This window comes from Mercurialis annua, linkage group LG2, assembly GCF_937616625.2.
Source record: "Mercurialis annua linkage group LG2, ddMerAnnu1.2, whole genome shotgun sequence".
NCBI classification, from domain to species: Eukaryota; Viridiplantae; Streptophyta; class Magnoliopsida; order Malpighiales; family Euphorbiaceae; genus Mercurialis; species Mercurialis annua.
In genome coordinates, this window is record NC_065571.1 from 57,519,020 (window position 1) to 57,537,114 (window position 18,095).

An 18,095-nucleotide genomic window follows, 5' to 3' on the forward strand; every position below is an offset into this window, starting at 1 on the left:
CAAGTAGGTGAAATTTCAGCCATCATTCTAAATGGACATCCAATGCACGCGACAACTACTAAATTTCAAACTCATGCCGGTGGAATGTAGAACGACGTCGTAACAGCAACACTAGCGGGATCCCTACAGCTCAATACTTTAAGCAGCTTACAAGAGGAAGAAGAACTCTTGCCAGCCGGAGGTTTCTTGCCGGAATCAACCGCAGACGGCGGTAACATGACGTTCGAATAATTTCCTCGTACTTGTCGGCTTTTTATATCTCTAAGCTCCATTCCTTTTGGTGGCTTCACTACTCCAAACATCAATACGTACCATCTTGGCTTAGCCACTGTTCTTGCTGTACTTTTACTAGAAGAGTTTCTGTCCATCAATATCTCAGAATCCGACGACGTTTTAGAGCTTGAAAACCGGTCAAGTTTACGATAATCCAGTGATCTACTACTCCTCATCATCGTATTCGAACGGGAAACAGTGGAGTTTAAACCCGACAAAGACTCCGATCTTCTACGAAACGATATGCGTCTTTTATCTGGCTGGGGTGGAGGAGAAGCGTCTCGGAACGGTATGAGCTTACCGCAGAAGATGATATCTTCGGCGGAGCACATCTCCGAACTGAAGTTGCTAAAGAACTCGAAGAGTTGATCGGAGGGTTGTTCTGAGGATGATCTTCGAGTATGGTTGCTTGCCATTTCTGGAGCTGTTTTTATAGGATATTGTAATGGAAGGTCGCAGAGAGATAGTGCTTCTTCTTCTTCGTTATCGTCTTCGTGAAAGTCGCGGCAGGGATCGGTGTATTCTCCCATTGATTTGGAGAGATCAAGAGGTGAAATAGTGTCTTTGGAGAGAGAGGTTGAGTTTGAACTGTGTTCTTTTAGGTTGAGAAATGGCATACGGGCAATATATATAAGGAAATTAAGTCATTGACTAGTAGGGTTTGCAAATAGATTTTCGGTTCAAAAGTAGATGTATCAAGCCTATGAAATTGGACTGGAGAAATAAAACATGTATTGTTTGATTTGATTTTTTTATTTCATAGAGATATATTTTTTTCAATTTTAAAGAATTCAAAAAAAATTATAGAAATTGATAATCAAATTTATACATATATTATTTAAATACAAAGCAATCTAATGGGTATACATATATATATATATATATATATATATATATATATATATATATATATATATATATATATATATATATATATATATATATTGAACTTTTTAAGTTTTCAGGTTTCCAAAATAAAAATTAAAAACGAATCTAAATATTTAAAAAATTTAGGCAAAAATATAAAAAAATCCTTGTAGTTTTCTTAAAAATACACATAAGTTCTTAAACTAATTCCGTGCACAATTAAGTTCTCTTTATTTTTAATATATAACAAATGCTTTCTTTCGTCCAACACCATCAGAAGCTAGCACCTGTTAATTGCTGACATATCTCTCATAATCATATAAAAAAAATATTTAAAAATAATCTTAATATCTAAAATATTTACTGAAAATTTGAGGTTAAGTATCTAAAAGTAGTTAAAAGGGTTTAAATGCTCCTTTCAAAAAAATTGAAGGACCTTTTTGCGCAATTTGAAACGCTGAGGGTTTAAATGGCCTAAAAATAACTTAAAAAGCTTATATTCTTTTCTGAATAACTTAAAGGATTTTTTTGTTCCATTTTTAAAATTTTATTATAAATAATTTGATCTGGTTATATTTTATTTGGTTCGATTTGGTAATTTGATTGGACTATTTTTTAGGGGAAGATTAAGAAAAGAAAATTTGATCTTGTTGTTAAACATGAACAAGTTATGTGTGGACTATATATGATAAGGTGGTGATTTTAAAGAAGATTATTCTAATAGAGTATTTTGGTGAAAATTAAAGAAGATTCACAATTTTGATTTTAATAATTTTAGACTTGTAGTTGGTTTCTAGAAAGAAGCTGCAGAGAATAAGACAGAATATAGTGGAGAAAAGCATCTAGAATTTAATATGACAACAATGAGAAGATGTGGTGAGAGAAATGATCTATAGAGCTTGTCCTACCATATACCATGGTAATATTAAATATAGTTGTAAAATAAATAGGATTTACAAAATTTGGTTGATAAATACTACTCTAAATATTTCTATAAATTTTAGCATGTTTTATAAATATAAGATGAATTTTAAATTTTAAAATATCTAACACTTGTTTTTAACTCTTCGCAAACAATTAATAACCGATGAATTTTTCGGTAAAGCCTTAAGTGCCAACAAAAACTTTCTTATTTTCCTAACTTTTAGCCGTCATCATCCTAGCTATTCCTAACCACTCTCTCATCAGCATGTTCTTGACATCGAAGCTTCACGCATATCTCTTGAATCTTTCATACATCCAAGATGCATGCAGCTATGAATAGGGGTACGTATGGGTCGGTTTAGTTCAGTAATAAATATGTTAAAACCGTTCGGTTGATTGAAGAAAATAATAGTACGAGGGATTGGTTCAAGTGTTAAGCGGCTTGTTATCACTTTAGTAAGGTCTCAGCTTCGAGTCTTGTAAATGCATAAAATTTCCGTTGGAAGACTCGCCCACCATACCAAGTGCGCAACGCAAGTCAGATCCGAATTAAGTCAGGGCGAAACTCCGCAGCCTTGATGGACAACCAAAAACAAAAATAGTCAAACCGAATTTAAGGATTTTATAGTTTCATTTACTTTTTGGTTTAACCAAAATGGAAAAACTTTTTCTTCTTTTTACAAATTTGAATATAAAAATAAAATAATTAAAATTTAAACTATATAAAATTCTGTAAAATCTTTTTGTTAATAAAAGTGTGCAAATAAAATAAAAGTGTGCAAATATGAAGGATCAATTACGAATCTTTCAAATTTGTGTTTTGCAGAACACGCTAAAATTCATGATTTTTAAAGTGATTAATCGTTAAATGGATTTTTAAATAATATATAAAATTTATCGCTCTTTATTTTAAATGTAAAAAACATATTTATATCTTTTTAAAATTACTAAATTTTATGAGAGGTTAAATGGGTAAAAATAATAATTTAGATGTTTAGCGGGAAAACATTTAGTTAAGGGGTTAAATATAACAAATAGTATAGTTTGAGGATTAAATAGAACAAAAAGAATAATTAAAAGATTCAATGGAACACGGAATTAATTTAATAGTCGCGACTCGCAGTAAACAAAGTGGTAAAGTTCAGGTGTTAAATAATATATTATGCTATAGGTTAAACCAAACTAAGTAGTCCATTCTTAGAAAATTAATTTACAAATTAAGGGGATAAATTGCTAATTTAAAAGACAATTAATTACAAATTAAAAGGACAAATTGTATAAAAATAAATAAATTATCCATAATCATTAAATTTATATACTGATTTCTCCATAAAATTAATTTACATATTAATTGTTCATTACTTATAAGTTGCGGTGCACATAAGCATGGTTATTTGATATGAACAATTTAAAAATCCCTTAAAAAAATAGAGATTGAATGCCACGACGTTGGGCGCCATTTCTGGTTCGTACATAAATTGTGGAGAAAACGAAGAGAAACCAACACAATTGACATCCATGACATTGACACCTGAAGATCTGCTGAACCACCCCATCCCCGCCCTAAAATTGACCCTCGGTTGCCCCATCCTAGACTGCTCTCTCAACGGCGGCGTCCCATGCAATTCAATAACCGAAATAGTTGCCGAAAGCGGCACCGGCAAGACCCAACTCTTCCTCCAACTCTCCCTTAACGCCCAGCTCCCACTCTCTCTCGGCGGCCTCTCCGCCTCCTCTCTTTACATCCACACCGAATTCCCATTCCCATTCCGCCGCTTGCACCAACTCTCCGATTCATTTCAGTCTCGACACAGTCAAATATTTACCAATAATAACGTTAATCCGTGTGATAATATATTTGTAGAAAGTGTACAGTCTGCCGACCAACTGTTCGATATAATGCCTAAGATAGAATATTTTTTGTTAAATTCGAAACTGAAGCTTCCTGTTAGGTTAATTGTGATTGATTCTATTGCAGCTCTTTTTAGGTCCGAGTTTGAGAACACGGGAAGCGATTTAAAGAGGCGATCGTCCTTGTTTTTCAAGGTTACGGGGAAGTTAAAGGTATTGGCAAGGCGGTTTAATTTGGCTGTTGTTGTGAGTAATCAAGTGGTGGATTATATGGGCTCTGGTGATGGAGTAAATGGTGTGAGGATTGGTAATTTGAGCAGCTTGTGTTCCTCCGGAAGAAGGGTTTGTCCGGCATTGGGGTTAGCATGGGCTAATTGTGTGAATTCGAGGCTTTTCTTGTCGAGGCAGGAGAATGGCGAAGGGAATGGAGGCGAAAGGCGGCTTCATGTCGTCTTTGCGCCTCATTTACCCTATTCGTCATGCGAATTTGTTATTAAAAGAGAAGGGGTTTTTGGAATTCAAAGATAATGGCTTTTGTTTTGTACAATGTGGCTTCATCTGAAGGTAAGGTATAGATTTTCCCTGGAAATTTCGGAAAGGAGAATTTGCTATAATCCATGTCATGAAGCATGCGCAAGGTCATACGATGGATAAATATCCGATCCTGGCAAGATCGAGCACTGTCCTTTTATCGTTATTCTTGCTTCACCAACATAGTGCTCTGGACCTTCTCGAGCCTTCATCGTTAGGATACTTCCAATTTCCATAACATGGCAACTAGCTAGCTATGCTGCTGTCGATGTAAAAAGTTTGAAATAGCTATTAAACAGAAAAGAATGCAGAATATTTGTGTTAATTATGCTGCTATATTTACAACACTCTTAAACGCAAAAGAAACCAAATGACATCTGTAGTGGAAATTAACTCAAAAGAAACCAAAGGACATCTGCCCTTGTTCTTATATATTTTGTTTTTGTTTTTTAAGAGGTTATCTTAACACGGGAAATTCTAAATTAAACCTGTTTCATTTTTCATGTACTTATCTAATGAGGTGTTAGAAAATCTAACACAATTTTCTCTCTTTTCATTATTTTTTCTTTTTTCTCATTTCTCTAACACTTTATTGGATAGATACATGAACTTTACACACTATATAGTACAGTGAATAAGCAAATTTATTCTCCACACGTTGGTATGGCCCCGAACAAAGGGTTTGTAGGTAAGTTTTATTTGTTAATTTTACTTTATCTAGGTGAATTCGCTCCATTTTAAAGTAAAGATGACATTTTTTTTCTATAAAGGAAATTTTACATATGCACACATCTAATAACTGATTGCGGTGATTTGTTATGTGGATTAACCGAAGCACCAGACATTCTTCTTTTAAAGTTCAATTATTATTTTGGAAAATATGGCAAGCCAGATGATAGATGGTCTTCTATTAGGTTTACGATGTGTTTGTATGTTGTAACCAACTCGGCATATCGTAATTTATATTAGGAGGCAACTACTTGCATAGCCAAATAGTTTACTGTGCCAAAGTCATCGTAGAAAGTTTATTAAAACTATTTCATCTTGCTCTTTTCTCTTTCTTATTTATCCTTAATTAAACTTTTAAGTTCGTATTGTGTCTTTTCTTTAAATTCGTTGACTTACTAAATAATTTTCTTTAAATATAAAATTACAAAAAAAATTTGAACAGAAATTACTAATATCTATACTAGTACTCTAAACAGTTTTTACTATAATTGTCATGACATTATTAATTAAATTTCTTATGCAATATAAATATTTAATCCACCTAAAGAACTATGTTTTTTCCTAAAATGATATTATATCTATATAATCTATAATCAAAATTGAGTTGATTTTTAATATCAATAACTAATCAACTATAATTTCAATTAAATCAACAGTGGAATCAATTTAAAATACTTTAGTTATTTTAAGTTTTAACTTAAATTATTATAATGATGTTAATTATTCAAACTAATTTTTAATTTAGATAAATATTATAATATTTTATTTCTATTTATTAAAATTTTGAATAGAGCTTAATCATATCATTTTTTTTATAAAAAATTGAATAAAGTATATTATCGTTAGAATTTTTCATAAAAAATGTAAATAATAAATTTTAAATAGTGATATTTAAATGTGTGCCTAGCTTGGATGGCTAAGGCGTCTCTAAGTGTATTAAGAGTTTGTGAGTTCGAATCACGCCTCGATAACTAACAAACTAACAATTGAGACTCTAAAGAGTCGATCACCACCTCTAACAAAAAAATATATTTAAGTTTTAAAAACATAAAATAAATTATTGACAAAAACAATAAAAAATTAAAAGAGAAATACTCTGTGAAATAAATTTTATATTTGTCCATTTAGCAATTAAAAGTAGGGTCCAATGTCCACTGATAGAATAAAAATAATTGTAAAAATATTATATATAGACTATATATTTTGATTTCTATATTTATTTAAGTGAGGGTTATATTAGTCAAGTTATATAAATTATTGAGTTGGGTTATAAATGATGGAGTGGAACTGATTTATATTTGACATTAAAGATAACATGATACTTAAAAGAGGGTTATATATAAAAGATTCCTTAAAAATGTAAAAAAGAGATGCACAAAAAACAATAAGTATAGAATATATAAATTCAGATAAGACAACATATAATACAAATAAATTCACAAGAAATATCACATAAATTAATTTATGATTCATCGTTTTACCAAGAAAATGATAAAATACTTAAACGAGCCATATTGTCAAAGAATTGATGTTCAGACTGCCTTTGAATTTAGAGACAGTGAAACTTAACTCGAATTTGAATTAGATTTTGAGCCTCAACTTTCACCAAATCTTGAGCTTGTAAAGAAAGATGGAGCTTAATTTAAGTTAAAATTTAATTCTAAATCTGAATTGTCATGTATACTTTCAGTTTTTTTATATTTTTTATTTGTAGTATAATACAAGATTAAAAATTAATATTTTTTAAATAATCAAATCACTCTTTTGATTCAGTATGCACCGCCTATTTTTTTTTCCAGAACTACTAAAATAATTTTATGCAATCACATAAATTTAATTGTATTATTAAGTCCATCCATTTCTTGTAATGATTAATACTAATTAAAAAAGTGGATAAAGTTTTTTAGTTAAGTTTACTCTAATATCTTATTTAAGTAAAGATTATAAATTTAAATGTCTAATATAACTAAAATTTATCATTAAAATTCATTTATCATTTATAGATAGCTAGTCATGAAATGTTATAAGATGTATCACGCATAGTATGCTTTAACTATATATAATGAGAAAATTGTGAAGAAGTTGAGAGAATAATCATCCTTTAAGAAAATAAAAAGAAAAAATATCATGATTTAGTTGTAAATGGTAGGAGCAGCCAACACAAAACAAATGAACCGATGCTTTTTTTACTAATGTTATTATATTTTTGACCTAATTACTTAAAAAACCCACTTTATAACATTCTTTCGTTTATACCCTCATGTAGAAAAAAGTTCATTTGTACCCTTTTTTTGATTTTTCATTTTCATCTCTACCCTAAAATTTAATTTTTTTACAATTAAATTAATTAAAGGATGAAAACATTATAAATGATTAATAATATTAATGTCTAATTAGAATATAAGCCAAATATAAAGGATCATTTTGAATATTTTTCTAAATGAAAAGAGGTCAAATTAGCTCTTTAGAGTAGAGACGAAAATAAAAAAATCAAAAAAAAGGTACAAATGAACTTTTTCCTAGATCAGGGTATAAACGAAAAAATATTATAAGGTGGAGTTTTTTAAAATAATTAGGCCTATATTTTATTGCCCACCGACCAGATTTAAGGTTAAATAAATCAGTTTAATAGTAAATAAAATTTTGAGAGAATAAATTTTGTTATAATATTTAATGCTGAATAAGATATATTTATAGGATTTAAAAAGTAATCCTAATTAATGTAGAAAAAGGAAATAATTTAAAGCAGATGAAAAATGCTAATTAGAGGCATAAATTTTTAAAGGTCCGAAAAGTGCCTCCGATTAGATGATGAATTTCGAAGCTGAAAATGCACCGGTTATGGATAAACCCGATAACTAATGCTCGCTCCGGTCCATAATATTTGTCGCATTTGGCTTTAGCGCAAGAACTAAGAAAACAATTAATATGTCTTAATTTGTAAATAATTTTATTAAGTTAACCCTATATTGAAACTTGTTTACATTTATGACTAACATTTTCATTTGTTTATTGTATTCTTTTAATAAATTAATGAGGGGCAAACATGGAAAAATAGCAATTAATGCTCTCTTGATATTATAACATGACAAATATTATGGACCAAAAGAATTTCTCAAATACGACAAATATTATGGACCGGAGGGAGTATAGATCTATGAATCAGTTTATAACTTCTTTTTATATTATTTAATTATATTTTATTGCTATTTTTCCATGTTTGTCCTCTATGATTTTATTGAAAAAATACAATAAATAAATGAAAATGGTAGTAATAAATATAAACAAGTTTTAATGTATGGTTAACTTAGTAAAAGTGTTTACAAATTAAGACATATTAATTGTTTTCTTAATTCTTGTGTTAAAAGCAAATGCGACAAATATTATGGACCGGAGGGAGTATCTAATTATAATATGAAGAACACTTGAAAAGTTGATTTGCTGGTAGGTTTTAGTTTGGTTAATGAATTTTTGCTGATCATTTTTTCACTATACCTTCCCAAACCCCATCATTATACGGTCACAATCCTGATAAATTGATTGGGAGATGGAAGTTTTTGGTTTATATATGGTTTTGGAAATTGAATATTTTGACTCACCCGACATATTTTTTAATTCGGTTCGGTTTCCAAAATAAAAATAGATTAGAAAGGTCGGGTTGGAATGAAAATATCAACCAAATTGGCCGGTTGGTTCAATTTACAAGATTTAAAATTATATAAAACTAAATCGGTTTGATTTAAAACAAAATCAAACAAATAATTCAGTTCAAACCAAATGCAAACCTCCTACTAGCAATTGCTTTGGTGTTCATGATGTTCAAGAGCTGCCACACTGTCATTCTATACAACTGGATTGGTATGCTATTTTCAGGTAACTAATTAGGGCATAGGATTACATGTTAAAATTAAAAAATCCGAGATATAACCGATGAACCGGTTAAATCATAAACCATTCATGTAGCCAGTTAAGAACAATGGTTTTATAGAAATTACTCGATGTGTTCAAATGCTAAATTGTCCATTTTTTTCCCCAAAACATTTGTCTATTTTAAAGTTCACTATCTTTATATTGTCGTTATTAAAAAAAAATTAGTTATAATATTTAATAGGGTATAATAAGAAAAATTAAAATGATTTAACATATTAATTTTTTTTTTAAATAATGTAAAAAGGAATTTTACATTTTCATCTGATATATGAAGATTGGAGTTGATTTCATTATTAAGTGCTAAACTTCAGTTAATAATGGGATTTGATAATGTTTTGAAAAACAAAAAGTAATTTAATGTTAGGTGATTTTGAAAAGTTTTAGAAAAAGAAATTGGTAATACACGCCCAGTGGGACTCGAACCCACAATCGCCTGATTAGAAGTCAGACGCCTTATCCATTAGGCCATGGGCGCTCTGCTTTTCTAGAATATTTTGTAATTTTTAAAATCAATGACTAATGTGTGAAATAGAAATTCCCCCCGAATTTGACATAAAATATCAAAAAAATCTTGTAAAAGCTTTTGTTACACATCAACCCACAACTTGGTTATTTAGCATCAAAACAGCCCTTCTAACACAAAATCCCCTGAAAAGAAAAATTCTTATATGAACCTAATTTGCCATGTAAAATTATGAACTTTTCATTAAATACATGACACGTGGCATTATTAAATATTATGTCCAATCAATAAATATCACATTTATTAATAATACTTTAATTTTTATTGATTGGACACAACATTTAATAACGACAAGTGTCATGTATTTAATGAAAAGTTCATAATCTTACGTGGCGAACTAGGTTCACACAAGAATTTCTCCCCCGAAAGAGAGTGAGATTGCTAAACAGATAAATTAATACTGATTAGTTATAATTTAATACTAATTAAACACGATTAAAATTCTAATTTAAATTAATTATTCTGATTAAACACCTAAACCTAATCAACTAGAAACTGCTGCCACTTAATTTTGTCGAAAACCGCTCTTCAGACGAGGAGTTGTTGCTCCTAAAGAGCAGATATGCTCCTTCACATTGAAAGAGCAATAAATCTTCTTCTGAGAAGCACATATGCTCCTAGCCTGAGACGAGGAGCTCTGCTTCTCGCCTGAAAGGAGCAGATCTACTCTAAGTTTTGCATATTACATGTCATTTATATTGTTTCCAAACACATTTATATAGCATGTAAACAGTAGAAAGGATCTCTTCTTTTTCTTCTACTTTTATATCTTCAATAATTATTATGTCATCTTGCCATTATATAAATATATGTACACAATTATAAATATATTTTAATAATACTAACATACATTTATAAAAAAGAAATTAAAACACTTGTAATATATATTATAGAAAAATTGAGAAAATTTTAAAAAATAAAATAAATTTATGTTTTGATAAAATAATATATATGAACAGATAGAATTGAATAAAGAAAAATAAATATCTAATACGTGTATTCTTTACAGTTTTTATTTTCATAAAATTTTATTAAAATCTATTTTCAAAGTGTAAAGGTCTGATTAATATTATATGTTAAATATCAAAGTGTTTTAGTAAAAAGGATAATTGTCAAAAACTAATGGAAGGGATTTTCAGTGTTATATAAGTAAGATTTCACAATTCTATAGTACTCCTTCTGTCTTATTTTGAAAGTCTCATTTGCCATTTTCAAATGTCCTATTTTAAAAGTTTCTATTTCTATTTTTAAAATATTTTTATATTAATTTTTTCTGTTTATCCATCATTTACTCATTTTAAAGGGATTTTATGAGAAATTTTATTATCAGTAATAGGAATAAAATATGGAAATAAAAATAAAAATAAATGTGTTCTTAATTTTTGTAACTTTCTGATGTAATACACCAAATTTCAAGATTTGAAAGTAATAATAATAATACCAGTCCAAGCTACAAGTTGTAGACTTTTTTTATAAGTGGAATTTCACTTATTAATAAGTCTTGAAAACAGCTTTTGGTTCCTAAATCTTTAAATTATTTTCTGTTGAGTATTATGTTGTTTTCTTTGTTTCCTATAGTAGTTCAAAAGGTTAGAAAATAGTACATTATTTTAGCCTCTACCATACCTCAAATGAATAAATTTTTAATTTAATTTTATTCTTGAAAATCTCCCCCCAAATCCTGGTAAAATGACTATAAAAATGTAGCAATAACTAACACAAGCTAAAGAACAATTATTTTTACAATCCTCTCCTCTCTCTCTCAAATATAATACCCTCAAAAGTTCTTCTTTTGTTTTTTGCTTCAGCTGTCGTTAATGGTTTATTTTTATGGTTGGCGGTAGCCATTTTTTTTTATTACTTTAGAATAAAATAAATGACCGACTCTTTTTCATCTTTTTTATTTTTGTTGGTAAATCTATCAACGAGGCGAATCAATTTCAATACATATACAAATCAAGAATCAGAGATAGATTAGGACCTTTGAAGATTAAAGATAAAATTGTTATAGGTTATGTTAGTATTTTTTTATAACTATTTTACAGCGATTGTGCTTTTATAAAAGTTTTGCTGTTCTTTCTTTATGAAAAATTTGTTTTTTTTTTATGAATAGTTTGTTAGTTTTCTATTAGACAGAGAAAGATTGGATCCTATTTTGATAAAGCAATTATGTAATTTTGATTATATTTTATAAGACGATCTGCAAATCAAGATTTACATCTTGTTGCATGTCAGGTCATTAGAGACAGTTATACCATTTATAAATTGGGTTAATTGCAAATGCATATACGAACTTTATCCTAATTTGCAATTACAACATAAACTTTAAAACTTGGCAATGTCGGTAACCAACTTTTATTTTTTGGCAAATTGGTACACCGACTAATCACGCAACGACACATGACGGTATATTACAATGTCCACGTTAGTGTTTTTCGTGTTTGGTGTATCGATTTGCCAAAAGTGTAAAGTTCGTTACTAATATTGCCAAGTTTCAAAGTTTATGTTATAATTGCAAATTAGGATAAAGTTCGTGTATGAATTTGCAATTAACCCATTTTTACACATGTAACTGCTCATATTATTAATGAAGGATTATTCTATTATCAAAAAAAAAAGCTAAAGAGCATTTACCACGAGGAAATAAAGGGTCCATTCTTATAGTTTCAAAGACATTTTTGGATATTAACTTTGGATCATGAAATTGAAGATTGAGTTGAAATCAAATTTGGTATGCATATACATTTTTGTGTGGCTATGATAGGGAATCTAAACAAATACAATACCCTATTCGCTACTTTCACTACCCTAATCCCATACTTGTAGAAGAAGAGGTGTTGCCAATTTCTTACCATCTTCCTTCATGTGTCCACTCTTCAGACACTTCTTCATCGCCCTGCATAACGAACACCTTTGAGGTTAGATATAGTCCCTATCGGCAAACTGAACCAAAACTAGGAGACAACTGGTTCAAACCGAAGACATTTGGATTTTCATTTTCCAAAATCAAATCCAAACCAAACCTGTAAGGATTAAATATTCAAGCCTAACAGTAGGTTCAATTGGTCTTTTTGATTCGGTTTGTACTAAACTAAGCTGAAATTCTTTTACAAACTAAACCGAAAAACTGAAATATTTTTATCATGCCAAACTGAACCAAATTTCGGATTGATAACCGGTTTTTGCACACCCCTAACCAAATTTAGTGACTCAAAGAACAAAACAAGGGAAGAAATGAGGGCTTCGAAGAATATATTTTAACTTGTGAAGACTAAATATGCGCTCGTCATTTAAAGAGAGAATAGCTAGGTAGCACCGACGTGGATACTGAAAAACGGCATATTTGGACACGGACACTGCGAAACGGTAGTGTTATTTTAAGGTTTCCTATGTCAAGTTACAAGCCCAAAACTGCTAAGTGTACGACACATTTCCGGAATAAAAAACGTTGACTCAATGAAGTGCACGTACTGCCGAAAAGAACATAGAAAAAAGTGAATTTGAAAGCTTCAATGCCTTACAATACAACATGTGTAAGAGAAAGCTGTCTAACATCGATTCTACTTATCTATTCGTGATTTGCTCCGAGAGCGATAACCACACATGATATGTTCTATAGTACATGATTTTGTTGAAAAGAAAGAACTACTAAATTCCCATTGCCAAAAATCCACAATTGAATCACTAAGAACGCTACATTACAAACGAAGAGGGCTGAAGGGAACTGAGTTTCAAATGTCATATTTTTTGTGCTGCCTATTGCCACAATATGCCGCATTACAAAATTTTAAGTTATATCAGAACACTCAATGAACATCGATCAGCAATTGACATACATGAACATGTTTTGGTGGATTTTTCTGTTCAGCCACTTAAGACTCGTAGTCATATATGTAGAAGCCCTAGGTCTTAACAAGTTGCTGGCATGGGATGACACCTAATGTCGGTCTCAATTAGTGAATGCCTTCCTCAGACATAATTTTTTCTTCTGTCATATAACTTTCTCTACATCAAACTTGGATTTGGAATTATACTTTGGATTTTGTTTACTAATTTATACACCATGACATTAGAATAAGTAGCAGGCACTGTATCAGCCAACTGGTGTCTGGTTTCCATGGTGAATATGCTTTAACTCCGACCAAATGGTCAAAAAGGCAAACAAGCAGCATAATGACTAATTTCCTAGGAAAAAAATAAAAATTCAACCTCAACTTTTATATTGAATCTGAGGATAGTGGTGATAGAAACATTAGATAGCACATAAGGAGCAGAGACTAAAAACCATTCTTAAAATAGTAAAGTGCAAACGAAGGATTCAGGACAAAACAATTACCTTTCAAGCTGATAACTAGTAGCAATATATCACTTCCACTCAAGCTGAATAAACTAGAAAAGGCACTGCAGGAAAAAGAAATGAAATCAGAACTTCTTGTTCTTTGAAAACGAAAAAAATTATTTGCAAAATATTTCCGGTATTAGGTATATTACTAAATCTATAAAAAATGAACACACTAAAATTATGATACATGTTAAAAGAAAAAAAAAATTCACTCAGCTCAAGAAATTCAAAATAAATGACCAAATTTGACAAGAAAATAGTGCAACTGCTCCGGATCCCACAAAAGTTCATTGACATGCGGCTCAACCAGATTTATTTAAGAAACAAAGATGGTAAAATCTACATTAAAATGCATGTCCCACTGGCAGTCGCGATAAGTTTTATGAATTTTGGACTGAAGATGCCAGTTAAAAATTTCCTAGAAACCATATCCAGACTGGTTTCTACAGATGTTACTAAAGTTAAAACTCAAATTTTCGAAGATATTTTTCCAACAAGCTACATGCATTATATCTCCTAACCTGATTATCACTGTGCTAAGATAAATATGAGCCTATACTTGAACCAATAGCATAATGTAGTGGTTAATTGTTTCAATTGACAAATCCTAGATCTTCCCACTGACAGGAACATGTATTCTTGCTTGGCATAGCTCTTAAACATGTTGTTTTGTCAAATAACATAGGAATATAATTAATGATAGTTAGAAAAGAGTTAATTATGTAAAAGAGACGACAGCTAAATGCAAGTATTAATCACTAATCAGCATAATTTTTGAAAATGACTTCTTTAACTACTGAGTGAATTAATAGTGCCAAAAATATTGTATCATAACAATACGCAGTGCAGACTCATAATTTCAAATTATGTGTAAAGTCCGATTCCAACTGGTGATCTCCTATCTTAAGCAGAATGTACCAGGAAGAAAAAGAAAAAGGATACAGCAGTGTCTAGTTTTAATTCATCAACTTCTGAACAGGAAAAGACATGCAGAAAACAATGAAGGACTTACCAATCAAAAAGATACTTAGCATTAAAGCAAGTGTAAGTTGGATAGAACAACTGAACCGCAAGGGCAGTGGTGCTTGCAATTGCCTTTGGAACCCACCAGCCTGACCAAAGAACTGCAAAAGATAGATAATCTAAGAATTCTAAGAATAGACATAAGTACAATCATGTACAACTATCAGGACAAAGATGACGAATATTTCACAGAAATAATGATTGCAGCTGCTTTTTGGTTAAATTTAAGATGTGGATCATACTTCATGCTTTCAAAATAAATAAATGCAAAATATTGCAATTCATGAATGGATAACTTCAATACCTGATTCACTCGAGATAATTCTCCACATCTTTGCTTCCAAAAGAGAGGCTTGGACCCTTTTTCCTTTGGCGTGGCATCAACTCTTGGTGATTTATCCCTATGTTCATCTTCATCGGCAATCACAACCTTCAAAGCACCAACATTTGGTGAACTCCATGTCCTTCTTGTACCAGATGTTTTATCAGCTTGACAAATTATACTTTCCCGTGTTCTTGAAGTTTCTCTCTCTTCAACATCTATAACAACTTCATCATTTTTTTTACTCGTACCGTCACTAACACCTTTTTGACTGTAAATACTTTCACTAGAGGAGGCATTACGAAATTGGTCTGCATCTTTTCTTGTATGACAATTTTCCGTAGTAGGACTCTTAGCGGAAGGTCTTACTACACTGGGATCATCTTTCACACATTTTATAGTTTGGGGAGTTCCGGAGAGAAATAATGCCAAATCATCACATTCTTCTTTATTGAGATCGACCCATTGAAGAGGTTGCTTTCCTTCCTGAATAAAAGCTTTCCTTAACTCTGCTTCAACATGTGATATCTGACTTTCAATAGCTGCGACAAACTGTTTATGCCTAGATGCTGTAATATCATCACGATAATGCCCATGGCTCAACCTGACAGCCCTCTCAAACTCCTCCATCTGTTACATAAAACGGCGGTTCAACATTCATTACTTGTTCTCTATTTTTTTCGAGAAAAACAAATAAAAAATTAAAAAGAGATGGCTATTAAATATAGAAATTGAAGAAGCAAAGAAACATACCTGCCATTTTGCCGTACCCAACGTAGTTTGAAGCTCCCTAGAAAGTTCATCTAGATCCTCTAGTTTTGATCCCTCCTTCTTCTCCCTTATCCACATCCTATACGCCGATTGCATTCTACACAAACAATAATTCAAGAAACCATCAACTTTAAGACTATTAATTCAATCAACTAAAGACTAGATACATGATATATTCCAATGACATTCAAGGGCAAAAAAGTAAGTAATTTGAGCTTGTATATGCAAGCTCCACATTAATCACTAAAAAAACCTTCATAACCGCATAAATTAAAAGACTAAACAAACATAATATAACATAACATACAACAAAATTGGTCAAATTTATCAATCAGAGCTTAGGATTATGAACAAAAGAAAAATTGAAAAAAGAAAAACGAACACAACAATACCAAACAAACCTCAAAAATAATTTAAACGAAAAAAATAACATACAGGTCAGCAGATTCTTGAACTTCTTCAGCAGCAGAAAAGAAAGTATCCTTCTGCCATAGATCGAAAGTGTTGGCTACCATCATCTTCACCAACAATTACTTAATCCACACTTCAATTTAATTCAATTGCTAAATCAAACTTCAATTCAATTCCTAAATTTACAGATTAAATTTGCAAAAAATTTCTGAGCTTCTCTCTTTGCTTTGCTTTGCTTTCAAATTGTGCTTCAATTTTTAGTTTGAAAGCAAAACAAAGAAAGGAATTTAGAGAGAGAAAGCTAACAGAGAGATAGAGAGAGAAGGACGTATTATTATTTTTTAAATATATATCATTATATTAAAAAAAACTAAAAAAGAACTGAAAGAGGTTCTATCTGGTGTAACGGGTTTCAGTTTTGGCTTGTTGACTGTAACCAATTAAAAAACGCCGCAACTATTTTTCTATGCCAGCTGTTATTACTTCAGAAAACCGATTGTGTTTGATTGGTTGGCGGTGAAATAAGAATATGTTATTGAGTGTAGAGTAGAGTGAGTGAAATAAAAAGACAAAAGAAGAAGAGGTGGTGGCTGGTGGTGGGCTGCTCGTGGAGCCCATTGACAGAGCAGCTTCTTATTTCGTCATTAACCCACTCAATATTCTTCTTTTAAATAAAACTTTAAATATCTAATCAAGAAAATATATATTTCTAAGGTATATTTTAAAATAATCTAATAATTTTAAGATAATTTTAATCAAATTTCTTTAAATTCGACCTTTTTGATAGATTAGTTTATACTTGATGGTAGGAATGATGATTAGAGAATTCAAAGAAAAAAAAAATGAAATATCCAAATCCGATTACTATAAATTGGTAATGGAAGGTGAGAAATTAGCAATAAGCATAAGGAAAAAAGTAAACATCATCCTAGTCACAACCTCACTAACCACCACTTTTAAATAACACATTTCTTTTATAAATTTTCTTTTCCTAAAAAATAATATATTTTGTGGTAGCAAATCAAAGATACCCATTTTTTTTCCATATATTGAGAGAGTTATGAAGATGGGAGTTGTGGTGGTGGGTGTTTTAATTTTGTGTATATGCTTCTCTTAGCAATCACATTTTAGTTTCTTTATGAGTTGTTTCTTGTTGTGCTGTTTTATATTTGTTGCCTAATCACATTCACCTTCTAACATAGTAATCAACATGCTTTCTCTTTTTTTTTTAAGTGTATTATAATTTTATTAAATTATAAAAACAATGTTTAGTTACTAAATTAATAAATCTTAAATCAGACTGAACAGTTTGTACTGAAAATGTACATTTTCTTGATTTCTTTGTCTTATGATATAAAGTATAAACTATCACATGTTCATTAATACGATAAATCTATCCAATTTTTTAGAATTGATTTAATTGAACCTACTTAGTAATTGAATGTGTAATTTCAAAAAAAAAAATAGAAAAAAATTGTCGATTGAAATATAATATGGTTTACATTTTTATACCAACTAATATCAACATAGCATGTGACGTACTCATAATTAAATTAAATTTAAAAATTTGGATTAATATCCAGCGAATTAGTAAAATT

At 30.3% G+C, this 18,095-nt stretch overlaps 3 protein-coding genes and 1 non-coding gene across 4 annotated transcripts; 1 reads left to right on the top strand and 3 right to left on the bottom strand.

Moving 5' to 3' along the window:
* Positions 1-71: 71 nt before the first annotated feature.
* LOC126668786 (uncharacterized) lies at positions 72-803 on the bottom strand. Its single transcript, XM_050361963.1, has one exon. It carries the CDS (start codon positions 801-803, stop codon positions 72-74), a length of 732 nt encoding a protein of 243 aa, XP_050217920.1.
* Positions 804-3,483: 2,680 nt separating this feature from the next.
* LOC126667113 (DNA repair protein XRCC3 homolog) lies at positions 3,484-4,880 on the top strand. The gene has a single exon (XM_050360083.2). The coding sequence runs from the start codon at positions 3,583-3,585 to the stop codon at positions 4,441-4,443; it is 861 nt and encodes a 286-aa protein (XP_050216040.1). The 5' UTR covers positions 3,484-3,582; the 3' UTR covers positions 4,444-4,880.
* Positions 4,881-9,507: 4,627 nt separating this feature from the next.
* TRNAR-UCU (transfer RNA arginine (anticodon UCU)) lies at positions 9,508-9,580 on the bottom strand. Its single transcript has one exon. It is a non-coding gene; the product is annotated as a tRNA-Arg (tRNA).
* Positions 9,581-12,257: 2,677 nt separating this feature from the next.
* LOC126669735 (uncharacterized) lies at positions 12,258-16,820 on the bottom strand. Its single transcript, XM_050363281.2, has 6 exons — positions 16,522-16,820; positions 16,069-16,183; positions 15,298-15,945; positions 14,983-15,094; positions 13,965-14,029; positions 12,258-12,524 (listed from the first exon to the last, which is right to left on the bottom strand). Exons 1-5 carry the CDS (start codon positions 16,602-16,604, stop codon positions 14,004-14,006), a joined length of 984 nt encoding a protein of 327 aa, XP_050219238.1. The 5' UTR covers positions 16,605-16,820; the 3' UTR covers positions 12,258-12,524; positions 13,965-14,003.
* Positions 16,821-18,095: the final 1,275 nt, after the last annotated feature.

Excerpts from the sequence above, each read along its gene's own strand:
- LOC126667113 (XM_050360083.2), top strand. The coding sequence starts at position 3,583 with ATGACATTGACACCTGAAGATCTGCTGAACCACCCCATCCCCGCCCTA.
- LOC126669735 (XM_050363281.2), bottom strand. The coding sequence starts at position 16,604 with ATGATGGTAGCCAACACTTTCGATCTATGGCAGAAGGATACTTTCTTT. Across the intron at positions 15,095-15,297 it reads AATTATCTCGAGTGAATCAG|TTCTTTGGTCAGGCTGGTGG; the intron begins GTATTGAAGTTA and ends TATCTTTTGCAG. Across the intron at positions 14,030-14,982 it reads GCTAAGTATCTTTTTGATTG|TGCCTTTTCTAGTTTATTCA; the intron begins GTAAGTCCTTCA and ends TTTTTCCTGCAG.
- LOC126668786 (XM_050361963.1), bottom strand. The coding sequence starts at position 803 with ATGGGAGAATACACCGATCCCTGCCGCGACTTTCACGAAGACGATAAC.